General features: G+C 48.6%; 2 protein-coding genes across 8 annotated transcripts in view; one reads left to right on the forward strand and one right to left on the reverse strand.

Moving 5' to 3' along the window:
* The window catches only part of LOC141189172 (protein sel-1 homolog 3-like), a 265,916-nt gene extending 246,042 nt beyond the window's left edge, over positions 1 to 19,874 (forward strand). For 6 of the 7 annotated variants that reach the window (XM_073661122.1, XM_073661124.1, XM_073661121.1 and 3 more), the window contains 4 exons: positions 8,012 to 8,121; positions 13,773 to 13,900; positions 16,196 to 16,298; positions 18,085 to 19,874. In XM_073661122.1, coding sequence (XP_073517223.1) covers positions 8,012 to 8,121; positions 13,773 to 13,900; positions 16,196 to 16,298; positions 18,085 to 18,186 — 443 coding nt within the window. In that variant the 3' untranslated portion in view covers positions 18,187 to 19,874. The remainder of the gene's footprint in view (positions 1 to 8,011; positions 8,122 to 13,772; positions 13,901 to 16,195; positions 16,299 to 18,084) is intronic. The other variant, XM_073661127.1, reaches the window with a different exon arrangement.
* ART1 (ADP-ribosyltransferase 1) overlaps positions 19,027 to 27,504 on the reverse strand; it is a 34,160-nt gene continuing 25,682 nt past the window's right edge. The window contains exon 5 of the mRNA XM_073661128.1: positions 19,027 to 20,548. Coding sequence (XP_073517229.1) covers positions 20,448 to 20,548 — 101 coding nt within the window. The 3' untranslated portion in view covers positions 19,027 to 20,447. The remainder of the gene's footprint in view (positions 20,549 to 27,504) is intronic.

Raw genomic sequence — 27,504 nt, forward strand, 5'->3', positions numbered from 1 at the left:
TCAGAATACCTGTTATATATATATATATATATATATATATATATATAACTGTTTATATTCATCTCTGACTGTTCTCGCCTTGTGTCTCTGCGTTGCATTCCGGCACCTGCATTACAGCCGTACCCCCTGGGATCCCTTCTATAGATCGGAGCCTTCCTCCTCTGCTCCCCTCCTGGGCCTCTAGCACTAGGCCCTACTTGTGGAGCAGAGCTCCTAAGAGTCTCTGCTCCCTGACTGTCTTCACTCTCTCCTCTCACTGACTGCTCTGCTCTGCCACCCTAAGATGGCTTCCCTTTTTATATCTCCTACAATGGTGCTCCCCTAAACTGCTTCCTCCACCCACACCCACTACTGGTTCCCTCTACCTTTGGGTTCCCCCCACTCCAGCCAAGGACAGGGCTCAGCACTGTGCACATGCATCTTGCCCTTCCTGCCGGCCTGGAGCAGTGAAGTGTTGAATGCGGGTGTTGGGGTTCCGGGCAGCACTCCCTCTTTACCTGAGAGAAGGAGACACCACACCTCTGGGTGAGGTGCAGTACCTCTGTGGCGACTGAACCCTCAGGGGCGCCACACTCCCCCCTGGTAAAACACAACACGTCCGCGAGCTGGAACAGAGTAAAAACAGGGTATATTACAGACATGCAAATTTTTAGATGCATCTCATATAAGATCATAACAATAACATTTCTTCCCTTTATGGGAGGCACTTTTTCTTGAACGTTACAGGTTATTGTTACACTATAAAACATTTCTTTCATTAAACATTTTTCAACAGGTTACAGTACGTTCTGTAACCGGGTGTCCATTTTCTTTTTCAAACAGGTGCAAAAGTAGCAGCATGAGGGACCCGTCCGCAAACCCTCAACGTAGGCCCTGGGAGTGGCTGCAGGGCATAGGTGATCCTGGTGCTGGACCACGTCTTTCGCCACGCCAAACGGGTTTTTCTTCTGAGGTCACTTGATTGCACTTATAAAACCAATAGGGAGCACTTTAAGAAGTGCAAAACTATGTACAAAATCAGTTCTCGGCTGCTCACTGTTCTCAGCCTGAAGTCTGTATACCCTGACCGGTAATTATGCACACAATAAGAAAAACATTCTTAACTCCTATACCCTTACGGGTGAGTATATACAGTTTAGTCCCACCTACTGTACTAGTAGTGGGGTACTTTTGTTATTTTTGCTGGACCCAGCCGGGTCATCAGCCATGTCCTGCGGGGGGCTGTCCGCGATCAAACGGTACACCTTGAGGGCATACCACCCACGTTCCCCGTGGTGCCGAGTGTAAGTGACACGGTCACTGGGATACAGGTTCCGGTTGGGGTGGCCCTGTTCCAGGTGGGGCTCGACATCCCACCGATTCACAAAAATGTCTGTTGAACTGGGGAAGCCATTTTGCTCCGGAGATGTACGGCAGGGCCATGGGCATGACTGGACTCGCGACCCCTGCTGGTGGGGTGGCTGCTCCGGCCTGAGCAGTGCCAGGCGCAAGTTGAGCATCGAGAGCGTTATCCGGTGCTCCGGCGGCTTGCTGGTCGTCGGCCATGGTTGCGCCCCCCTAGTAAACCGTAGCCTACCTTCTTTACTTGGATCGGGTAGGCCGCAGCTCCGCAGGCGACGGTCTCCTTCCAGGACCTTGCGTCTCTCTCGCGGCTGACGTCAAAGCGTGCGCTTGACAACGGTCTCCTTCTAGGACCTGACACTTCCTGGTTCGGCGTCAATGCGCGAGGCGGGGCCTGGGCTTCGCGCGCTTCCAGCGGTTACGCCTCTCCGATTCCCGCGGTTACGCCCCTCTTCTTCCCGCGCGGCAACAGGAAAATGGCGGATAATGGCGGGAAATCTCGGGAATGGCGGGAAATCTTCACCACAGTAAGTGTTACAGTCTTTTAAGGCGCACAGTACCCGGTGGCAACGGGCACGGAATCCTGTTCGTGACGCCAAAGATGACGCGCCCCCGGGGCAATGGGGTACTCGGTAGCCGGACCTATGGATGCTGGGGGGGTATATCACGGCGGCTGGCCCGGTCCGTGGCCCAGGGCGGTCAATTAAAAGGGGGGTTTTTGTTCTATTTATAGGGGATTTATAGAGTTTTTTATAGAGCTCGTGACGCCACCTGTGGTATGCGGCTATATGGAGCCGCCGCTGCGGTGCAGATCCTCTGGAGCTGGTGTTACTGCAGCAGGGATGGTGTGGTTCTCCACAGGTAGAGCTAGCTCCAGGGCAGTGTAGGGGTTGTTGGTTGCGCTGGGCGTTGTAGTGCAGGGGGAAAGATGATGCAGCTAAAATAATGGACGGAGGCAGTGCGGTGCAGTCAGCCGAGTCTTTACTCACAGTTGTTAAGTTCCTCAGGTTGCACTGTCCAGCTTACAGCTTCCCACGTCGCGCTGCGTTCACCAGACCGGGGGTCCAGCTCTTCCTCAGGTGTTTTAGGAGCACCTGACGGAACCCCTGCTTTCATGTGTTCCTCTCTAGACTGACTTCACGCTGGGTCTTCTCCCTCCTGCCCTGCGCTTCCCCACTCTCAGTCCCGCTCGTGTGCTCTGAAGTCCCTCCTGTCTAACTGGAGTTCCTGGACCTGCTTGACCCTCACGGGGATTAGAATGAGGCTTTGGCAACTGAACTATAAAAGTCATAAGCCTCCGGTTTTACCAGCCGACACCTGGAGTAACACGGCTGGACCAGGGGCCGGTCCCCTTCTTGCGGCCTGATCCCTCTGTCTTCTGACAGATTCGGGGCGTACGGGTGCTGTCCTGCACTCACCGTACCCCCTAGGATCCCTTCTATAGATCGGAGCCTTCCTCCTCTGCTCCCCTCCTGGGCCTCTAGCACTAGGCCCTACTTGTGGAGCAGAGCTCCTAACGAGACTCTGCTCCCAGACTGTCTTAATAATAATAATAATAATAATAATAATAATTTTTATTTATATTGCGCCAACATATTCCGCAGCACTTTACAATTAAGCGGGGACATGTACAGACAATAAATTCAATACAAGGTGAGACAGTGTAAACAGTTACATTAGGAGTGAGGGTCCGGCTGCTCGCAAGCTTACAATCTACAGGAAATGGGGGGACACAATTATGTGAAAAGTGCTTGTTATTTCAGGTCTGGCAATTATAGTAAGTCGGGATTTTCATATAAAGTTGCATGATCCGGTCATCAGCCAGTATGTTTAAGTGCAATAATCAAGTATTGAGTGCATGGAGGGTGTGGAGACAGATGAATAGTAGGGTGCAGATTCAGAGTAATATTTAGAAGGAGGGAACAGGGGAAAGTTAGTTTACTGGGTATTTGAGGTGGTAGGCTTGTTTAAAGAGATGGGTTTTTAAAGCGCGCTTGAAGACGTGGTGACTAGGCATCAATAGGATCGTCTGGGGTAGAGCATTCCAGAGAACTGGTGCAGCACAAGAGAAGTCTTGGAGACGGAGGTGCGAGGTTCAGATTATGGAGGACGTTAGTCTTAGGTCATTTGTGGAACGGAGGGCACGTGTCTTCACTCTCTCCTCTCACTGACTGCTCTCCTGCCACCCTAAGATGGCTTCCCTTTTTATATCTCCTACAATGGTGCTCCCCTAAACTGCTTCCTCCACCCACACCCACTACTGGTTCCCCCTACCTTTGGGTTCCCCCCACTCCAGCCAGGGACAGGGCTCAGCACTGTGCACATGCATCTTGCCCTTCCAGCTGGCCTGGGGTAGTGTAGTGTTGGATGCAGGTGTTGGGGTTCCGGGCAGCACTCCCTCCTTACCTGAGAGAAAGAGACACCACACCTCTGGGTGAGGTGCAGTACCTCTGTGGCGACTGAACCCTCAGGGGCGCCACATGTACGGTGAGTACAGCCCCCCGACATATGGTGAGCACGACCCCCGGCGTACGGTGAGTACAGCCCCCCGGCGTACTGTGAGTACAGCCCCCCGACATATGGTGAGTACCACCCCCGAAGTAGGGTGAGTACAACCCCGGCGTACGGTGAGTACGACCCCCTGTGTACGTTGATTACAACCCCCCGACATATCATGAGTACAACCCCCGGCGTACGATGAGTACAGCCCCCCAACGTATGGTGAGTACGACCCCCAGTGTACGGTGAGCACAGCCCCCCGGCCTACTGTGAGTACAGCCCCCTGACATATGGTGAGTACCACCCCCGAAGTAGGGTGACTACGACCCACGGAGTACGGTGAGTACAACCCCCGCCGTACGGTATGACCCCAGGCGTACGGTGAGTACAGCCCCCGACATACGGTGAGTACGACCCCCGGCGTTCGGTGAGTACGACCCCAGGCATACGGTGAGTACAGCCCCCCGACATATGGTGAGTACAGCCCCCGACACATGGTGAGTACAGCCCCCGACATATGGTGAGTACAAGCCCCGGCGTACGGTGCCTACGACCCACGGTATACAGTGAGTATGACCACCAGTGTACAGTGAGTACAGCCCCCCAATGTATGGTGAGTACAGCCCCCGGCGTACGGTGAGTACAACCCCCGGCGTACGGTGAGTATGAAATTGTGAGCTCTGGAGGTGACTGGAGGATGAGACACGATGTAACAGCAGAATAGGGACTGCAGCTCTGGAGGTGACTGGAGGATAAGACACGATGTAACAGCAGAATAGAGACTGCAGCTCTGGAGGTGACTGGAGGATGAGACACGATGTAACAGCAGAATAGTGACTGCAGCTCTGGAGGTGACTGGAGGATGAGACATGATGTAACAGCAGAATAGTGACTGCAGCTCTGGAGGATGAGACACAATGTAACAGCAGAATAGTGACTGCAGCTCTGGAGGTGACTGGAGGATAAGACACAATGTAACAGCAGAATAGTGAGTGCAGCTCTGGAGGTGACTGGAGGATGAGACACGATGTAACAGCAGAATAGGGACTGCAGCTCTGGAGGTGACTGGAGGATAAGACACGATGTAACAGCAGAATAGAGACTGCAGCTCTGGAGGTGACTGGAGGATGAGACACGATGTAACAGCAGAATAGTGACTGCAGCTCTGGAGGTGACTGGAGGATGAGACATGATGTAACAGCAGAATAGTGACTGCAGCTCTGGAGGATGAGACACAATGTAACAGCAGAATAGTGACTGCAGCTCTGGAGGTGACTGGAGGATAAGACAAGCTATAACAGCAGAATAGTGACTGCAGCTCTGGAGGATAAGACACAATGTAACAGCAGAATTGTGACTGCAGCTCTGGAGGTGACTGGAGGATGAGACACGATGTAACAGCAGAATAGTGACTGCAGCTCTGGAGGTGACTGGAGGATAAGACACGATGTAACAGCAGAATAGTGACCGCAGCTCTGGAGGTGACTGGAGGATAAGACACGATGTAACAGCAGAATAGAGAGTGCAGCTCTGGAGGTGACTGGAGGATAAGAGACTATGTAACAGCAGAATAGTGACTGCAGCTCTGGAGGTGACTGGAGGATAAGACACGATGTATCAGCAGAATAGTGACTGCAGCTTTGGAGGTGACTGGAGGATAAGACATGATGTAACAGCAGAATAGTGAACGCAGCTCTGGAGGTGACTGGAGGATAAGACATGATGTAACAGCAGAATAGTGACTGCAGCTCTGGAGGTGACTGGAGGATAAGAGACTATGTAACAGCAGAATAGTGACTGCAGCTCTGGAGGTGACTGGAGGATAAGACACGATGTAACAGCAGAATAGTGAGTGCAGCTCTGGAGGTGACTGGAGGATAAGACACGATGTAACAGCAGAATAGAGAGTGCAGCTCTGGAGGTGACTGGAGGATAAGAGACTATGTAACAGCAGAATAGTGACTGCAGCTCTGGAGGTGACTGGAGGATAAGACACGATGTATCAGCAGAATAGTGACTGCAGCTCTGGAGGTGACTGGAGGATAAGACATGATGTAACAGCAGAATAGTGACCGCAGCTCTGGAGGTGACTGGAGGATAAGACATGATGTAACAGCAGAATAGTGACTGCAGCTCTGGAGGTGACTGGAGGATAAGAGACTATGTAACAGCAGAATAGTGACTGCAGCTCTGGAGGTGACTGGAGGATAAGACACGATGTAACAGCAGAATAGTGAGTGCAGCTCTGGAGGTGACTGGAGGATAAGACACGATGTAACAGCAGAATAGAGAGTGCAGCTCTGGAGGTGACTGGAGGATAAGAGACTATGTAACAGCAGAATAGTGACTGCAGCTCTGGAGGTGACTGGAGGATAAGACACGATGTATCAGCAGAATAGTGACTGCAGCTTTGGAGGTGACTGGAGGATAAGACATGATGTAACAGCAGAATAGTGACCGCAGCTCTGGAGGTGACTGGAGGATAAGACATGATGTAACAGCAGAATAGTGACTGCAGCTCTGGAGGTGACTGGAGGATAAGAGACTATGTAACAGCAGAATAGTGACTGCAGCTCTGGAGGTGACTGGAGGATAAGACACGATGTAACAGCAGAATAGTGAGTGCAGCTCTGGAGGTGACTGGAGGATAAGACACGATGTAACAGCAGAATAGAGAGTGCAGCTCTGGAGGTGACTGGAGGATAAGAGACTATGTAACAGCAGAATAGTGACTGCAGCTCTGGAGGTGACTGGAGGATAAGACACGATGTAACAGCAGAATAGTGAGTGCAGCTCTGGAGGTGACTGGAGGATAAGACACGATGTAACAGCAGAATAGAGAGTGCAGCTCTGGAGGTGACTGGAGGATAAGAGACTATGTAACAGCAGAATAGTGACTGCAGCTCTGGAGGTGACTGGAGGATAAGACACGATGTATCAGCAGAATAGTGACTGCAGCTTTGGAGGTGACTGGAGGATAAGACATGATGTAACAGCAGAATAGTGACCGCAGCTCTGGAGGTGACTGGAGGATAAGACATGATGTAACAGCAGAATAGTGACTGCAGCTCTGGAGGTGACTGGAGGATAAGAGACTATGTAACAGCAGAATAGTGACTGCAGCTCTGGAGGTGACTGGAGGATAAGACACGATGTAACAGCAGAATAGTGAGTGCAGCTCTGGAGGTGACTGGAGGATAAGACACGATGTAACAGCAGAATAGAGAGTGCAGCTCTGGAGGTGACTGGAGGATAAGAGACTATGTAACAGCAGAATAGTGACTGCAGCTCTGGAGGTGACTGGAGGATAAGACACGATGTATCAGCAGAATAGTGACTGCAGCTTTGGAGGTGACTGGAGGATAAGACATGATGTAACAGCAGAATAGTGACCGCAGCTCTGGAGGTGACTGGAGGATAAGACATGATGTAACAGCAGAATAGTGACTGCAGCTCTGGAGGTGACTGGAGGATAAGACACGATGTAACAGCAGAATAGTGAGTGCAGCTCTGGAGGTGACTGGAGTATAAGACACGATGTAACAGCAGAATAGTGACCGCAGCTCTGGAGGTGACTGGAGGATAAGACATGATGTAACAGCAGAATAGTGACTGCAGCTCTGGAGGTGACTGGAGGATAAGACACGATGTAACAGCAGAATAGTGACTGCAGCTCTGGAGGTGACTGGAGGATAAGACCTAATGTAACAGCAGAATAGTGAGTGCAGCTCTGGAGGTGACTGGAGTATAAGACACGATGTAACAGCAGAATAGTGACCGCAGCTCTGGAGGTGACTGGAGGATAAGACATGATGTAACAGCAGAATAGTGACTGCAGCTCTGGAGGTGACTGGAGGATAAGATACGATGTAACAGCAGAATAGTGACTGCAGCTCTGGAGGTGACTGGAGGATAAGACCTAATGTAACAGCAGAATAGTGACTGCAGCTCTGGAGGTGACTGGAGGATAAGACACGATGTAACAGCAGGATAGTGACTGCAGCTCTGGAGGTGACTGGAGGATGATGCGAGGGTGTTATATGGAGAGTTTCTCTGTGATGACTAATAACATTCTGTCCTGTACGGGGATCTGTGCACATCCGGATCAATGTCTGTGAGTACGAAGAACTACTACTCCCACCGTGCTCTCATCCCTGTCCTCCTCCTACAGCTCAGATAAAGATGGGGGATCTGTTCTACGCGTCACATGTCAGAAGAAAGAGGAACGTGCCGGCAGCGGTGGAGATGTACACAGCCGCAGCGCTGCAGAAAGACCCGCAGGTACTGGCCGCGCCCTGCAGTCCTATGTAACACCACAGATAACACAGTGATAACTCTCTGAGTACAGATAATGTAGTAGATGTCACCTGCAGTCCTATGTAACACCACAGATAACACAGTGATAACTCTCTGAGTACAGATAATGTAGTAGATGTCACCTGCAGTCCTATGTAACACCACAGATAACACAGTGATAACTCTCTGAGTACAGATAATGTAGTAGATGTCATCTGCAGTCCTATGTAACACCACAGATAACACAGTGATAACTCTCTGAGTACAGATAATGTAGTAGATGTCACCTGCAGTCCTATGTAACACCACAGATAACACAGTGATAACTCTCTGAGTACAGATAATGTAGTAGATGTCACCTGCAGTCCTATGTAACACCACAGATAACACAGTAATAACTCTCTGAGTACAGATAATGTAGTAGATGTCACCTGCAGTCCCATGTAACACCCCAGATAACACAGTGATAACTCTCTGAGTACAGATAATGTAGCAGATGTCACCTGCAGTCCTATGTAACACCACAGATAACACAGTGATAACTCTCTGAGTAGAGATAATGTAGTAGATGTCACCTGCAGTCCTATGTAACACCACAGATAACACAGTGATAACTCTCTGAGTACAGATAATGTAGTAGATGTCACCTGCAGTCCTATGTAACACCACAGATAACACAGTGATAACTCTCTGAGTACAGATAATGTAGTAGATGTCACCTGCAGTCCTATGTAACACCACAGATAACACAGTGATAACTCTCTGAGTACAGATAATGTAGTAGATGTCACCTGCAGTCCTATGTAACACCACAGATAACACAGTGATAACTCTCTGAGTACAGATAATGTAGTAGATGTCATCTGCAGTCCTATGTAACACCACAGATAACACAGTGATAACTCTCTGAGTACAGATAATGTAGTAGATGTCACCTGCAGTCCTATGTAACACCACAGATAACACAGTGATAACTCTCTGAGTACAGATAATGTAGTAGATGTCACCTGCAGTCCTATGTAACACCACAGATAACACAGTAATAACTCTCTGAGTACAGATAATGTAGTAGATGTCACCTGCAGTCCCATGTAACACCCCAGATAACACAGTGATAACTCTCTGAGTACAGATAATGTAGTAGATGTCACCTGCAGTCCTATGTAACACCACCGATAACACAGTGATAACTCTCTGAGTACAGATAATGTAGTAGATGTCACCTGCAGTCCTATGTAACACCACAGATAACACAGTGATAACTCTCTGAGTACAGATAATGTAGTAGATGTCACCTGCAGTCCTATGTAACACCACCGATAACACAGTGATAACTCTCTGAGTACAGATAATGTAATAGATGTCACCTGCAGTCCTATGTAACACCACAGATAACACAGTAATAACTCTCTGAGTACAGATAATGTAGTAGATGTCACCTGCAGTCCCATGTAACACCACAGATATTACAGTGATAACTCTCTGAGTACAGATAATGTAGTAGATGTCACCTGCAGTCCTATGTAACACCCCAGATAACACAGTGATAACTCTCTGAGTACAGATAATGTAGTAGATGTCACCTGCAGTCCTATGTAACACCACAGATAACACAGTGATAACTCTCTGAGTACAGATAATGTAGTAGATGTCACCTGCAGTCCTATGTAACACCACAGATAACACAGTGATAACTCTCTGAGTACAGATAATGTAATAGATGTCACCTGCAGTCCTATGTAACACCACAGATAACACAGTGATAACTCTCTGAGTACAGATAATGTAGTAGATGTCACCTGCAGTCCTATGTAACACCACAGATAACACAGTGATAACTCTCTGAGTACAGATAATGTAGTAGATGTCACCTGCAGTCCTATGTAACACCACAGATAACACAGTGATAACTCTCTGAGTACAGATAATGTAGTAGATGTCACCTGCAGTCCTATGTAACACCACAGATAACACAGTGATAACTCTCTGAGTTCAGATAATGTAGTAGATGTCACCTGCAGTCCTATGTAACACCACAGATAACACAGTGATAACTCTCTGAGTACAGATAATGTAGTAGATGTCACCTGCAGTCCTATGTAACACCACAGATAACACAGTGATAACTCTCTGAGTACAGATAATGTAGTAGATGTCACCTGCAGTCCTATGTAACACCACAGATAACACAGTGATGACTGTCTGAGTACAGATAATGTAGTAGATGTCACCTGCAGTCCTATGTAACACCACAGATAACACAGTGATAACTCTCTGAGTACAGATAATGTAGTAGATGTCACCTGCAGTCCTATGTAACACCACAGATAACACAGTGATAACTCTCTGAGTACAGATAATGCAGTAAATGTCACCTGCAGTCCTATGTAATACCACAGATAACACAGTGATAACTCTCTGAGTACAGATAATGTAGCAGATGTCACCTGCAGTCCTATGTAACACCACAGATAACACAGTGATAACTCTCTGAGTACAGATAATGTAGTAGATGTCACCTGCAGTCCTATGTAACACCACAGATAACACAGTGATAACTCTCTGAGTACAGATAATGTAGTAGATGTCATCTGCAGTCCTATGTAACACCACAGATAACACAGTGATAACTCTCTGAGTACAGATAATGTAGTAGATGTCACCTGCAGTCCTATGTAACACCACAGATAACACAGTGATAACTCTCTGAGTACAGATAATGTAGTAGATGTCACCTGCAGTCCTATGTAACACCACAGATAACACAGTGATAACTCTCTGAGTACAGATAATGTAGTAGATGTCACCTGCAGTCCTATGTAACACCACAGATAACACAGTGATAACTCTCTGAGTACAGATAATGTAGCAGATGTCACCTGCAGTCCTATGTAACACCACAGATAACACAGTGATATCTCTCTGAGTACAGATAATGTAGTAGATGTCACCTGCAGTCCTATGTAACACCACAGATAACACAGTGATAACTCTCTGAGTACAGATAATGTAGTAGATGTCACCTGCAGTCCTATGTAACACCACAGATAACACAGTGATAACTCTCTGAGTACAGATAATGTAATAGATGTCACCTGCAGTCCTATGTAACACCACAGATAACACAGTGATAACTCTCTGAGTACAGATAATGTAGTAGATGTCACCTGCAGTCCTATGTAACACCACAGATAACACAGTGATAACTCTCTGAGTACAGATAATGTAGTAGATGTCACCTGCAGTCCTATGTAACACCACAGATAACACAGTGATAACTCTCTGAGTACAGATAATGTAATAGATGTCACCTGCAGTCCTATGTAACACCACAGATAACACAGTGATAACTCTCTGAGTACAGATAATGTAGTAGATGTCACCTGCAGTCCTATGTAACACCACAGATAGCACAGTGATAACTCTCTGAGTACAGATAATGTAGTAGATGTCACCTGCAGTCCTATGTAACACCACAGATAACACAGTGATAACTCTCTGAGTACAGATAATGTAGTAGATGTCGCCTGCAGTCCTATGTAACACCACAGATAACACAGTGATAACTCTCTGAGTACAGATAATGTAGTAGATGTCACCTGCAGTCCTATGTAACACCACAGATAACACAGTGATAACTCTCTGACTACAGATAATGTAGTAGATGTCACCTGCAGTCCTATGTAACACCACAGATAACACAGTGATAACTCTCTGAGTACAGATAATGTAGTAGATGTCACCTGCAGTCCTATGTAACACCACAGATAACACAGTGATAACTCTCTGAGTACAGATAATGTAGTAGATGTCGCCTGCAGTCCTATGTAACACCACAGATAACACAGTGATAACTCTCTGAGTACAGATAATGTAGTAGATGTCACCTGCAGTCCTATGTAACACCACAGATAGCACAGTGATAACTCTCTGAGTACAGATAATGTAGTAGATGTCACCTGCAGTCCTATGTAACACCACAGATAACACAGTGATAACTCCCTGAGTACAGATAATGTAGTAGATGTCACCTGCAGTCCTATGTAACACCACAGATAACACAGTGATAACTCTCTGAGTACAGATAATGTAGCAGATGTCACCTGCAGTCCTATGTAACACCACAGATAACACAGTGATAACTCTCTGAGTACAGATAATGTAGTATATGTCACCTGCAGTCCTATGTAACACCACAGATATTACAGTGATAACTCTCTGAGTACAGATAATGTAGTAGATGTCACCTGCAGTCCCATGTAACACCACAGATATTACAGTGATAACTCTCTGAGTACAGATAATGTAGTAGATGTCACCTGCAGTCCTATGTAACACCACAGATAACACAGTGATAACTCTCTGAGTACAGATAATGCAGTAAATGTCACCTGCAGTCCTATGTAATACCACAGATAACACAGTGATAACTCTCTGAGTACAGATAATGTAGCAGATGTCACCTGCAGTCCTATGTAACACCACAGATAACACAGTGATAACTCTCTGAGTACAGATAATGTAGTAGATGTCACCTGCAGTCCTATGTAACACCACAGATAACACAGTGATAACTCTCTGAGTACAGATAATGTAGTAGATGTCACCTGCAGTCCTATGTAACACCACAGATAACACAGTGATAACTCTGAGTACAGATAATGTAGTAGATGTCACCTGCAGTCCTATGTAACACCACAGATAGCACAGTGATAACTCTCTGAGTACAGATAATGTAGTAGATGTCACCTGCAGTCCTATGTAACACCACAGATAACACAGTGATAACTCCCTGAGTACAGATAATGTAGTAGATGTCACCTGCAGTCCTATGTAACACCACAGATAACACAGTGATAACTCTCTGAGTACAGATAATGTAGTAGATGTCTCCTGCAGTCCTATGTAACACCACAGATAACACAGTGATAACTCTCTGAGTACAGATAATGTAGCAGATGTCACCTGCAGTCCTATGTAACACCACAGATAACACAGTGATAACTCTCTGAGTACAGATAATGTAGTATATGTCACCTGCAGTCCTATGTAACACCACAGATATTACAGTGATAACTCTCTGAGTACAGATAATGTAGTAGATGTCACCTGCAGTCCTATGTAACACCACAGATAACACAGTGATAACTCTCTGAGTACAGATAATGTAGTAGATGTCACCTGCAGTCCTATGTAACACCACAGATAACACAGTGATAACTCTCTGAGTGCAGATAATGTAGTAGATGTCACCTGCAGTCCTATGTAACACCACAGATAACACAGTGATAACTCTCTGAGTACAGATAATGTAGTAGATGTCACCTGCAGTCCTATGTAACACCACAGATAACACAGTGATAACTCTCTGAGTACAGATAATGTAGTAGATGTCACCTGCAGTCCTATGTAACACCACAGATAACACAGTGATAACTCTCTGAGTGCAGATAATGTAGTAGATGTCACCTGCAGTCCTATGTAACACCACAGATAACACAGTGATAACTCTCTGAGTACAGATAATGTAGTAGATGTCACCTGCAGTCCTATGTAACACCCCAGATAACACAGTGACAGTAGAGATAATGCGGTTTGGGGTCCGGGTTTGATACTGACATGTTTGGTGGTTCCAGGGTCTCTATAATTTGGGGGTCCTGGTAGAAGAAGGCGTCTCGCTTCCCAGTTTAACCCTTCGTCAGCTGGGATTGAACAGCTCGGTGTCTCGCAGTAATTACTCCGTCGTTATGGAGCTTTACAGGAGGTGAGAAGATTCTTCGTGTGGGAGGAGCATAGACGTGAAGGTTCTCTCCTGTTAGAGCAGGGGTCACATATTTTCCTTCTCGTATGTTACATTTTTTTCACTGTCCATTATCGGCTTCTTGCTTTCTCCTCTCCATTCGGACTCAGCTATGATCAGATCAGTCGTAAATCTAGTTCTTTCCTTATACTTTACACTGCAGGTCTGCTCTATTAAGAAACATCTACAACCCCTGGCAAAAATTCTGGAATCACCGGGCTCGGAGGATGTTCATTCCGTTGTTTAATGTTGTTGAAAAAAAGCAGATCACAGACATGGCACAAAACTAAAGTCATTTCAAATGGCAACTTTATGGCTTTAAGAAACACTAAAAGAAATCAAGATAAAAAATGTGGTACTCAGTAAGGGTAATTTTTTTCAGACCAAGCAGAGGGGAAATAATTATGGAATCACTCAATTCTGAGGAAAAAATTATGGAATCACCCTGTAAATTTTCATTTCCAAAACTAACACCTGCATCAAATTAGATCTGCTCGTTATTAGTCTGCATCGAAAAAGGAGTGATCACACCTTGGAGATCTGTTGCACCAAGTGGACTGACATGACTCATGGCTCCAACACGAGAAATGTCAATTGAAACAAAGGAGAGGATTATCAAACTCTTAAAAGAAGGTAAATCATCACGCAATGTTGCAAAAGATGTTGGTTGTTCACAGTCAGCTGTGTCTAAAATCTGGACCAAATACAAACAACATGGGAAGGTTGTTAAAGGCAAACATACTGGTAGACCAAGGAAGACATCAAAGCGTCAAGACCGGAAACTTAAAGCAATATGTCTCCAAAACAGGAAATGCACAACAAAACAAATGAGGAACGAATGGGGGGAAACTGGAGTCAATGTCTGTGACCGAACTGTAAGAAACCGCCTAAAGGAAATGGGATTTACATACAGAAAAGCTAAACATAAGCCATCATTAACACCTAAACAGAAAGAAACAAGGTTACAATGGGCTGAGGAAAAGGAATCGTGGACTGTGGATGACTGGATGAAAGTCATATTCAGTGATGAATCGCGGATCTGCATTGGGCAAGGTGATGATGCTGGAACTTTTTGTTTGGTGGCGTTCCAATGAGATTTATAAAGATGACTGCATGAAGAGAACATGCAAATCTCCACAGTCATTGAAGATATGGGGCTGCGTGTCAGGTGAAGGCACTGGGGAGATGGCTGTCATTACATCTTCAATAAATGCCCAAGTTTACATTGATATTTTGGACAGTTTTCTTATCCCATCAATTGAAAGGATGTTTGGGGATGAGGACATCATTTCTCAAGATGATAATGCATCCTGCCATAGAGCAAAAACTGTGAAAACATTCCTTGAAAGAAGACACATAAGGTCAATGTCATGGCCGGCAAATAGTCCGGATCTCAATCCAATTGAAAATCTTTGGTGGAAGTTGAAGAAAATGGTCCATGTCAAGGCTCCAACCTGCAAAGCTGATCTGGCAACAGCAATCAGAGACAGTTGGAGCCAGACTGATGAAGAGTACTGTTTATAACTCATTAAGTCCATGCCTAAGAGACTGCAAGCTGTTATTAAAGCCAGAGGTGGTGCAACAAAATACTAGTGATGTATTGGAGTGTTCTTTTGTGTGTTTGTTTTTCATGATTCCATAATTTTTTCCTCAGAATTGAGTGATTCCATAATTTTTTCCCCTCTGCTTAGTCTGAATAAAATTACCCTTACTGAGTACCACATTTTTTATCTTGATTTCTTTTAGTGTTTCTTAAAGCCATAAAGTTGCCATTTGAAATGACTTTAGTTTTGTGCCATGTCTGTGATCGGCTTTTTTTCAACAACATTAAACAACTGAATGAACATCCTCCGAGCCCGGTGATTCCATAATTTTTGCCAGGGGTTGTATAATCAGTAACTCCAGTTTAGTTTCCGTTTCTGCCTTGCTTTGTTCATGGCTCAGGCTGTTGCCCTCTGTCTCCCCCATGCTTTACCCTGCAACTCTACTTACCTATATTGGCTCCTGTGCACAAGCTCAGCAGTCAGTGCATGGGGATGTATTGTCAGAAGAGAAGATTATCACGCACCTGCTGTAGGTAGACTGAAATGCGGAGTCATCATAAGAGGGAGGGGCTTATATAAGGGGAGGAGCTCATTTTAGGTTTGTCCTGTCAGCCCTTTTTTCATGTACTGCAGTATAGATGACTGGTTCCCTCTGCAGACTATTGTTTCTCACATCATGGAGCAGATACTTTCTATCATTACTTTTCTTGTGTAGATGTCGAGATCACGAGCAGGAGGATTCCTACGTTCCCTGCAGCCTAGCGCTCCTCAACACCCATCTCCAGTACATATGGACCTTCCACGGCTCCGTTCTGAAGGTACTTAGCATCCTCCTGTCCAACAGAGGCAATGTGAAGAAGATGGATGGAGACTTGTAGCATATGGTATCCAGTGGGTGGAGAAGGTGGCTTCATGGTTAGATCTTCATGTATCCATCGGGTGCGAGAGGTGGTTTCTTGGTTATGGTCTCTTGTGTCCAGTGGGTGGTGAGATGTGGCTTCTTGGTTAGATCTTCATGCATCCATTGGGTGGGAGAGGTGGCTTCTTGGATATGGTCTCTGGTATCCACTGGAAGGGGAGAGGTGGGTTCTTGGTTATGGTCTCTGGTGTCCAGTGGGTGGAGATAGGTGGCTTCTTGGTTATGGTCTCTGGTGTCTACTGGATGGGGAAAGGTGGTTTATTATTTATATCTTTGAGTCCAGTGGGTGGAGATAGGTGGCTTCTTGGTTATGGACTCTGGAGTCCAGTGGGTGGTGAGGGGTGGCTTCTTGGTTAGATCTTCATGCATCCATTGGGTGGGAGAGGTGGCTTCTTGGATATGGTCTCTGGTATCCACTGGAAGGGGAGAGGTGGGTTCTTGGTTATGGTCTCTGGTGTCCAGTGGGTGGAGATAGGTGGCTTCTTGGTTATGGTCTCTGGTGTCTACTGGATGGGGAGAGGTGGTTTATTATTTATATCTTTGTGCCCAGTGGGTGGAGATAGGTGGCTTCTTGGTTATGGTCTCTCGTGTCCACTTGGTGAACAAAAGGTTTTATTCTTGAGTGTACAATTGGTGGATGGAAGTTCTAATCTCTGGGATTTAGTGATTGGATAGAAGATATAATATCTACAGTCCAGTGGTGGCTTCTTAGTTATGTTCACTGGAAGCAACAAATGAACACAAGACTATTTTCTCCTCCGGTGGGTGGAGTGGGTGTTTTGTTGTTTATATTTTCTAGGGTTCAGTGTGTGGAGATTGGTGGCTTCTTGGTTATGTTTTTAGGTGTCCAGTGAGTGAGCATATGGTTATAACCTTCGGTGTTCATGTGGTGGAAAGTCATGGATAGGTTGCAATTTCTTGCAGCCAATGGATGGAAAGTAGTGGACTTAAGGTTATTATCGCTCGTGTCCATTGGGTGGATAGAATATCTATGGATACACTACACACAATAGGTAGAGTCTGTGGTATCCAGTGTGGGTAGAGAGGTTATAATCTCCAGTATCCAGGAGGTGAAGTGTGATCCTTGTTGCCAGTGGTTTAGGTTATGGTGCCTGGTGATGAGATCAATTTAGATATATTCTAGAACTTCCCCCCCATTTATCATTATTACGCAATGTTATGGATTCTGCTGATTGCGGTGGGATCCTGTTACAATCTCAGGTCTTAGATCTCCAACGGGTCCCTTAATGGTAAATCTTGGGGCAATTGAGGATTGGAAATGTTGGACTTCATGGTGCCCGATTCTTTGGAGAAAAAAAAAAAATGCTATCAGACATGACTGTCTACATGATGGAAGGTGGATAGAGGGCAAATGTTTACCCAACCATCCTATGTGTGTGTCTTAATCCCCTATAGAGGAAGATTCAGATAGTCATATGACTCGGTCGAGGATTGCAACGCAACGCTCGGACTGGCTGTCAGCTCTCCTGACTCAAGGATGACAGCATGTATTTCTACGTATTTCTATGCAGTATCGTGCTCTGGTTGGGAGAGCCGACAGCAAGTAAGGGCATTGAGTTGCGATCCTCGTCACAACACACTGACTACTCCATCCTGTTTCCCCCTAACAGATTCATAAAACTAACCTCACTACATTCACCCATTCTCTGCTGGTTGTTTTGCAGTGCTCCAGTGCAGCTGCCATTGCTATAGTCACTGCTCTAAGTTTAATGACCATTTTTGGGAGAATACGGAATGTGGCTCAAAACCTCCAGCTGTCTGTGTGAGGAACCCCAACCTTCACAAGAGCTTCCAGCTCTCTGTATGGGGTTCTTGTGACTTTCTCTAGAACCACCAGCTGCCCATGAGGAACCCTGACCTTGACAAGAACTCCTAGCTATCCATGAAATGCCCCAACCTTCATGAGAACCTCCAGCTGTCCATGTGAGGAGCCCTGATCTTCACGAGAATCTCAAGCTGTCCATGTGAGGAGTTCGGACCTTTGTAAGAACCGCCAGCTGTCCATAAGGAGCCCTCACTTTCCCAAGAACTTCCAGCTCTCTATTAAAAGACCCAACCTACATGAGAACCTCTAGCTGTCAATAAAGTGACTTGAATTTCACTAGAACCTCCATCGATCCTTACAAGGTGTCCCGCCCTTCACTAGGATCGCCAGGTGTCCATGAGGAGCCCCAAGCTACAGGAGAACCTCCATCTTTCCATAAGGAGTCCCTAACTGCAGGAGAACTTCTAACTTTCCATGAGTATCCCCAACCTTTAAAAGCATTTCCAGTTGTCCAAGAGGAGGCCAATCTTGACAAGAACTTCCAGGTGTAATATACAGAAAAAAGGGTTTAACCGGCTCACCCTCCATCGGCTTCAGTCCGTCCAGGAGTATGCAATCAAGTGCTCTGCCAGCGCTAGGATACAGAGGTATAGGAGAAATAGATCCAGCTCACCAAACGTCCAAAATTTAAAATTCAAAAAATGTTATATTATATATATTAATAGTGTGAACAATCAAAAATCCATATCTGGACTTAGGGAAACCTGGAATACAACGCTGATTACCATACGCGTTTCGAACTGCACTTGTTCTTAAACTTGGTAGAAATCCCCGAATTTCACTAGAACCTCCATCGATCCTTACAAGGTGTCCCGCCCTTCACTAGAATCGCTAGGTGTCCATGAGGAGCCCCAAGCTACGGGAGAACCTCCATTTTTTCTTACGGAGTCCCTACCAGATTGAGAACTTCTAACTTTCCATGAGTATCCCCAACCTTTGAAAGAAGCTGTCCAAGAGGAGCCCCAATCTTGACGAGAACTTCCAGATGTCCACAAGAAACCCTGACCTTCACAAGAACCTTTTGTTTTTTTTTGTGAGGGTCCCCAACTTTCAGTTGGTTGTCCATGTGAGGAGCCCTAACCTTCACGTGAAACCTCCAGCTGCCCGTTTGATGAGCCCAACCTTTACAAGGACCTCAGTATCTGTAATGATGTAACTTTAGGACTGTGCGATGTGTTTGCACCTCTGTCCACTGGGCATTGGCTTTTACAGATGATGGGATCTAACGTTCCAGATGTGATGGCTAAGTATTTATTGTATTATGTGTACTGGATATTAGATGTGAGGGAGCGGAAGTCTGCCGGGCGCAGATCCTCCTGGGGCAGATATGCCATAGGTCCATAGGTAATGGACGGCCGCATATAAAAAGTGTAATGGCTCCTACTCTCAGCCTTTGTGCACTTTTTCTTCATATGCTAATAGATTACAATAAAGCTGAGAGATTTGTGCGTCATTGATGGATCTGGTGAAAAAGACATAACGCCAACATGGAGTCTACACCCCGAGCAACAGCGGGAATTATCCAGAAACCCGTCCAACTCCGGTGCAGGCAGCAGTGTGTCCATCACACCGTAGACTCTGCCCATTACACATGTAACCTGCGTATTAAACCATATCATAGAACTATTACACACATGGTCCGATTCTTTATTACATTTATCCCTTTTTTTTCTCTAGTTTTTGGTGTTTTTCACCTTTTTTTAACTTGTGCCATTTTAAAGCCTATTTTATACATGTTCTGCTTTTTTTATGTTTTTATGTTCATCGTTTTTTGGCGGAGTTTGGGGCTCCAGATGTTCTTGGTTGATTCATCATTTGTAACTTTTGTAAGATTTTGCACCATATTATCAGAATGTGCGACTTTTTGTGGTAATAGGACACAAAAACGGTTAAAGCCAAAAATAACGAGTAGTTTTGATTTTGCACAAAATTCATGAACCACGTACTCCTTTTTTTGAAGAATTTGGCACAAAAAAATGTCAACAAATACCAAAGGACAATAAGAAGAAAACTAAAAACCCCACAACACTCTGCCTATTCCAGTGGAGAACTTGCATATCCCCCCATATAAGCCGCCTGCTATGGATAAATGCAGGTCCGGTATCTCAGGAGATTTGCCCCCGGAGTTCTCGTTTATGAGGAGAAGTCTCGAGAAGAAGCCGCATCTCATCCCATTATTAGATGATGTGTTGGGGTCTTCGTTCACGGGTAGAAGACTTGTCCCAGTAGTTGTGTTAGAAGAAGCATCTGAATGATCAGAATTACTGCCCAGGACAGGAGCGTGGGTCCAAAGCTGGTGGAGGCTGCAGGGTAACAATAAAACAATAAGGATACCAACCCTATATACACGTGGCGTCAGATATTATTAGGTTTACAGCCATCAAACAAAACAGTGTGGTCAACTCCTGACATGTATCCTGAGGCCACCCAAATCCTACCCCTACTAGGGCTCTGGGGCCTTCCTCCTCCTCTTACCACAGCTCTGGGGCCTTCCTCCTCCTCTTACCACAGCTCTGGGGCCTTCCTCCTCCTCTTACCACAGCTCTGGGGCCTTCCTCCTCCTCTGACCACTGCTCTGGGACCTTCCTCCTCCTCTTGCCACTGCTCTGGGACCTTCCTCCTCCTCTTGCCACTGCTCTGGGGCCTTCCTCCTCCTCTTGCCACTGCTCTGGGACCTTCCTCCTCCTCTTGCCACTGCTCTGGGGCCTTCCTCCTCCTCTTACCACAGCTCTGGGGCCTTCCTCCTCCTCTTACCACTGCTCTGGGACCTTCCTCCTCCTCTTACCATTGCTCTGGGACCTTCCTCCTCCTCTTACCACAGCTCTGGGGCCTTCCTCCTCCTCTTACCACTGCTCTGGGACCTTCCTCCTCCTCTTACCACTGCTCTGGGACCTTCCTCCTCCTCTTACCACTGCTCTGGGACCTTCCTCCCCCTCTTACCACTGCTCTGGGACCTTCCTCCTCTTACCACTGCTCTGGGACCTTCCTCCTCCTCTTACCACTGCTCTGGGACCTTCCTCCTCCTCTTACCACTGCTCTGGGACCTTCCTCCTCCTCTTACCACTGCTCTGGGACCTTCCTCCTCCTCTTACCACAGCTCTGGGGCCTTCCTCCTCCTCTTACAGTACCACTGCTCTGGGACCTTCCTCCTCCTCTTACAGTACCACTGCTCTGGGACCTTCCTCCTCCTCTTACAGTGCCACTGCTCTGGGACCTTCCTCCTCCTCTTGCCACTGCTCTGGGACCTTCCTCCTCCTCTTGCCACTGCTCTGGGGCCTTCCTCCTCCTCTTGCCACTGCTCTGGGGCCTTCCTCCTCCTCTTGCCACTGCTCTGGGGCCTTCCTCCTCCTCTTGCCACTGCTCTGGGGCCTTCCTCCTCCTCTTGCCACTGCTCTGGGGCCTTCCTCCTCCTCTTGCCACTGCTCTGGGGCCTCCCTCCTCCTCTTACCACTGCTCTGGGGCCTTCCTCCTCCTCTTGCCACTGCTCTGGGGCCTTCCTCCTCCTCTTACCATTGCTCTGGGACCTTCCTCCTCCTCTTACCATTGCTCTGGGGCCTCCCTCCTCCTCTTACCAATGCTCTGGGACCTTCCTCCTCCTCTTACCATTGCTCTGGGACCTTCCTCCTCCTCTTACCACTGCTCTGGGGCTTTCCTCCTCCTCTTACCACTGCTCTGGGGCCTTCCTCCTCCTCTTACCACTGCTCTGGGGCCTTCCTCCTCGTCTTACCACTGCTCTGGGGCCTTCCTCCTCCTCTTACCACTGCTCTGGGGCCTTCCTCCTCCTCTTACCATTGCTCTGGGACCTTCCTCCTCCTCTTACCACTGCTCTGGGACCTTCCTCCTCCTCTTACCAATGCTCTGGGACCTTCCTCCTCCTCCTCTTACCATTGCTCTGGGACCTTCCTCCTTCTCTTACCACTGCTCTGGAGCTTTCCTCCTCTTACCACTGCTCTGGGGCCTTCCTCCTCCTCTTACCACTGCTATGGGGCCTTCCTCCTCGTCTTACCACTGCTCTGGGGCCTTCCTCCTCCTTTTACCACTGCTCTGGAACCTTCCTCCTCCTCTTACCACAGCTCTGGGACCTTCCTCCTCCTCTTACCACTGCTCTGGGGCCTTCCTCCTCCTCTTACCACTGCTCTGGGGCCTTCCTCCTCGTCTTACCACTGCTCTGGGGCCTTCCTCCTCCTTTTACCACTGCTCTGGAACCTTCCTCCTCCTCTTACCACAGCTCTGGGACCTTCCTCCTCCTCTTACCACTGCTCTGGGGCCTTCCTCCTCCTCTTGCCACTGCTCTGGGGCCTTCCTCCTCCTCTTACCATTGCTCTGGGACCTTCCTCCTCCTCTTACCACTGCTCTGGGACCTTCCTCCTCCTCTTACCAATGCTCTGGGACCTTCCTCCTCCTCTTACCACTGCTCTGGGGCTTTCCTCCTCCTCTTACCACTGCTCTGGGGCCTTCCTCCTCCTCTTACCACTGCTCTGGGGCCTTCCTCCTCCTCTTACCACTGCTCTGGGACCTTCCTCCTCCTCTTACCACTGCTCTGGGGCTTTCCTCCTCGTCTCACCACTGCTCTGGGGCCTTCCTCCTCCTCTTACCACAGCTCTGGGGCCTTCCTCCTCCTCTTACCACAGCTCTGGGGCCTTCCTCCTCCTCTTACCACAGCTCTGGGGCCTTCCTCCTCCTCTTACCACAGCTCTGGGGCCTTCCTCCTCCTCTTACCACAGCTCTGGGGCCTTCCTCCTCCTCTTACCACAGCTCTGGGGCCTTCCTCCTCCTCTTACCACTGCTCTGGGGCCTTCCTCCTCCTCTTACCACAGCTCTGGGGCATTCCTCCTCCTCTTACCACTGCTCTGGGGCCTTCCTCCTCCTCTTACCACTGCTCTGGGACCTTCCTCCTCCTCTTACCACTGCTCTGGGACCTTCTTCCTCCTCTTACCACTGCTCTGGGACCTTCCTCCTCTTCTTACCACAGCTCTGGGGCCTTCCTCCTCCTCTTACAGTACCACTGCTCTGGGACCTTCCTCCTCCTCTTACAGTACCACTGCTCTGGGACCTTCCTCCTCCTCTTACAGTGCCACTGCTCTGGGACCTTCCTCCTCCTCTTGCCACTGCTCTGGGACCTTCCTCCTCCTCTTGCCACTGCTCTGGGGCCTTCCTCCTCCTCTTGCCACTGCTCTGGGGCCTTCCTCCTCCTCTTGCCACTGCTCTGGGGCCTTCCTCCTCCTCTTGCCACTGCTCTGGGGCCTTCCTCCTCCTCTTGCCACTGCTCTGGGGCCTTCCTCCTCCTCTTGCCACTGCTCTGGGGCCTTCCTCCTCCTCTTACCACTGTTCTGGGGCCTCCCTCCTCCTCTTACCACTGCTCTGGGGCCTTCCTCCTCCTCTTGCCACTGCTCTGGGGCCTTCCTCCTCCTCTTACCATTGCTCTGGGACCTTCCTCCTCCTCTTACCAATGCTCTGGGACCTTCCTCCTCCTCTTACCATTGCTCTGGGACCTTCCTCCTCCTCTTACCACTGCTCTGGGGCTTTCCTCCTCCTCTTACCACTGCTCTGGGGCCTTCCTCCTCCTCTTACCACTGCTCTGGGGCCTTCCTCCTCGTCTTACCACTGCTCTGGGGCCTTCCTCCTCCTCTTACCACTGCTCTGGGGCCTTCCTCCTCCTCTTACCATTGCTCTGGGACCTTCCTCCTCCTCTTACCACTGCTCTGGGACCTTCCTCCTCCTCTTACCAATGCTCTGGGACCTTCCTCCTCCTCTTACCATTGCTCTGGGACCTTCCTCCTCCTCTTACCACTGCTCTGGGGCTTTCCTCCTCCTCTTACCACTGCTCTGGGGCCTTCCTCCTCCTCTTACCACTGCTCTGGGGCCTTCCTCCTCGTCTTACCACTGCTCTGGGGCCTTCCTCCTCCTTTTACCACTGCTCTGGAACCTTCCTCCTCCTCTTACCACAGCTCTGGGACCTTCCTCCTCCTCTTACCACTGCTCTGGGGCCTTCCTCCTCCTCTTACCACTGCTCTGGGGCCTTCCTCCTCGTCTTACCACTGCTCTGGGGCCTTCCTCCTCCTTTTACCACTGCTCTGGAACCTTCCTCCTCCTCTTACCACAGCTCTGGGACCTTCCTCCTCCTCTTACCACTGCTCTGGGGCCTTCCTCCTCCTCTTGCCACTGCTCTGGGGCCTTCCTCCTCCTCTTACCATTGCTCTGGGACCTTCCTCCTCCTCTTACCACTGCTCTGGGACCTTCCTCCTCCTCTTACCAATGCTCTGGGACCTTCCTCCTCCTCTTACCATTGCTCTGGGACCTTCCTCCTCCTCTTACCACTGCTCTGGGGCTTTCCTCCTCCTCTTACCACTGCTCTGGGGCCTTCCTCCTCCTCTTACCACTGCTCTGGGGCCTTCCTCCTCCTCTTACCACAGCTCTGGGGCCTTCCTCCTCCTCTTACCACAGCTCTGGGGCATTCCTCCTCCTCTTACCACTGCTCTGGGGCTTTCCTCCTCGTCTCACCACTGCTCTGGGGCCTTCCTCCTCCTCTTACCACAGCTCTGGGGCCTTCCTCCTCCTCTTACCACAGCTCTGGGGCCTTCCTCCTCCTCTTACCACAGCTCTGGGGCCTTCCTCCTCCTCTTACCACAGCTCTGGGGCCTTCCTCCTCCTCTTACCACAGCTCTGGGGCCTTCCTCCTCCTCTTACCACTGCTCTGGGGCCTTCTTCCTCCTCTTACCACAGCTCTGGGGCATTCCTCCTCCTCTTACCACTGCTCTGGGGCCTTCCTCCTCCTCTTACCACTGCTCTGGGACCTTCCTCCTCCTCTTACCACTGCTCTGGGGCCTTCCTCCTCCTCTTACCACTGCTCTGGGGCCTTCCTCCTCCTCTTACCACTGCTCTGGGGCCTTCCTCCTCCTCTTACCACTGCTCTGGGACCTTTCTCCTCCTCTTACCACTGCTCTGGGGTCTTCCTCCTCCTCTTACCACTGCTCTGGGGCCTTCCTCCTCCTCTTACCACTGCTCTGGGGCCTTCCTCCTCCTCTCACTACTGCTCTGGGGCCTTCCTTCTCCTCTTACCACTGCTCTGGGACCTTCCTCCTCCTCTTACCACTGCTCTGGGGCCTTCCTCCTCCTCTCACTACTGCTCTGGGGCCTTCCTCCTCCTCTTACCACTGCTCTGGGGCCTTCCTGCTCCTCTTACCACTGCTCTGGGACCTTTCTCCTCCTCTTACTACTGCTCTGGGACCTTTCTCCTCTTACCACTGCTCTGGGGCCTTCCTCCTCCTCTCACTGCTGCTCTGGGGCTTTCCACCTTCTACTCTTCTTCCCTCTGTTACTGCTCTTTAGCCCTCCACCTCCTCTCTCGAATACTGCTCTGGAGTCTTCCACTTCCTCCTCTTCTTCCTACCTCTACTACTGCTCTGCAGCCTTTCTCCTTCTACTCTTCTTCCTCTGTCATTTTCCAAAGCTTTGGAAACTTCCTCTTACTCTTCTTGATCCTCCCCATACTCTACCGCCCTTGATGCTTCCATCTATTACAGCTCTGGAGTCTTCGCCCTTCCCTTCTTCCATCATGAATTACATATTCTACTGTCCTAGGGGCTTCCTTTTCCTTTTCTTCTCCTTCTCTTTCCTCTACTACTGCTCAGGGCCTCTTCCTCTACCTTCTATTATTCATCTTTCTGCCCCTACTACTGCCGTGGAGCCCTTTCCTCCTCTTCTTCCTCCTATTATTTTTACCCCTACTCCCTCTACTTCTGTCCTAGGGGTTTTCCTTCTACTCCTGCCTCTACTACTGCTCTCAGGCATTCCACCTTCTCCACCTTCTTCCTTTTACTCCTCCCTATCTCCGCTTCTGCTCTGGGCCCTCCCTACTTGTCTTGTTCTTCTGCTTCTTCTGCAGAGGGTCATGCCTTCTCCTCTTTTACCTCCTTCCTCTACTACCTCTCTGTCCACTTCCTATTCCTCTCCCTCTCCTACTACTTTGGGGCCTTCCTCCTCCCCTTTCTACAGCTCTTGGCTCTTCTTCTTCCTCTTACTGCTCCTCTCCTTTCGGCTGCCCTTTAGGTTTCCTTCTCCTCTTCTTCGTCCTCCCACGTATACTGTCCTGGAACATTCCTCCCTTTCTTCCTCCTTACTTTAATATTATTCAGGGCATTCTTCCTTTTTCTACCCCAACTACTGCCCTGGAGCTATCCACTCTTCATTTAATTCTTCCTCCTGTTCCCTTACTACTGCCTTAGAGGCTTCTTTCTTCTCCTCCTCCTCCTTCTTCTTCTCCCTCCAATGCTGCTCTGGGGCTTTTCTCCTTTTCTTCTTCCTCCTTGCTTTACTTCTAATCTGGGGTTTTCTTCCTCCTTCTCCCCTTCAACTTTTGTAGTCTACTGGGGTCTTCCACCTCTTCTTCTCTTTCCTCTTATGCTTCTTCCTTCTCTTCCTCTTCATTCTGCTACCCCATGGGTATCCTTCTCCTCCTATTCCTCTTCTTCTTCTACCTCCTCCCTACCCTGGGCCCTTTCTCCCTTGATCTTCCTCTTCCCCCTGCCATTATTTCTTTATCTTAACTCTACTACTACACGGGGCTTTCTTTCTCCACCGCCTCCTCTTTCTTTTTTCTGCACTCGGACATTCTCTTCTTCCTCCTCCCTCTAGAATCACCAATGGGTTTCTTTCTCCTACTTCTTTTCCTTCTCTGGGCCTTCCTGCTCTTCTTCCTCCTCCCTCTACTGCTGCTCTGGGGCCTTTTCCTTTTCGTCCTCCTCCCTCTTCCACTGCTCTGGGTCTTCCTGCTCTTCTTCCTCCTCCCTCTACTGCTGCTCTGGGGCCTTTTCCTTTTCGTCCTCCTCCCTCTTCCACTGCTCTGGGCCTTCCTGCTCTTCTTCCTCCTCCCTCTACTGCTGCTCTGGGGCCTTTTCCTTTTCATCCTCCTCCCTCTTCCACTGCTCTGGGCCTTCCTGCTCTTCTTCCTCCTCCCTCTACTGCTGCTCTGGGGCCCTTTCCTTTTCGTCCTCCTCCCTCTTCCACTGCTCTGTGCCTTCCTGCTCTTCTTCCTCCTCCCTCTACTGCTGCTCTCGGGCCTTTTCCTTTTCGTCCTCCTCCCTCTTCCACTGCTCTGTGCCTTCCTGCTCTTCTTCCTCCTCCCTCTACTGCTGCTCTCGGGCCTTTTCCTTTTCGTTCTCCTCCCTCTTCCACTGCTCTGTGCCTTCCTGCTCTTCTTCCTCCTCCCTCTACTGCTGCTCTCGGGCCTTTTCCTTTTCGTCCTCCTCCCTCTTCTACT

This window comes from Phyllobates terribilis, unplaced genomic scaffold (assembly GCF_046119375.1).
Source record: "Phyllobates terribilis strain yellow unplaced genomic scaffold, ASM4611937v1 Scaffold_2__4_contigs__length_985480577, whole genome shotgun sequence".
In the NCBI taxonomy this organism is placed as follows: domain Eukaryota; kingdom Metazoa; phylum Chordata; class Amphibia; order Anura; family Dendrobatidae; genus Phyllobates; species Phyllobates terribilis.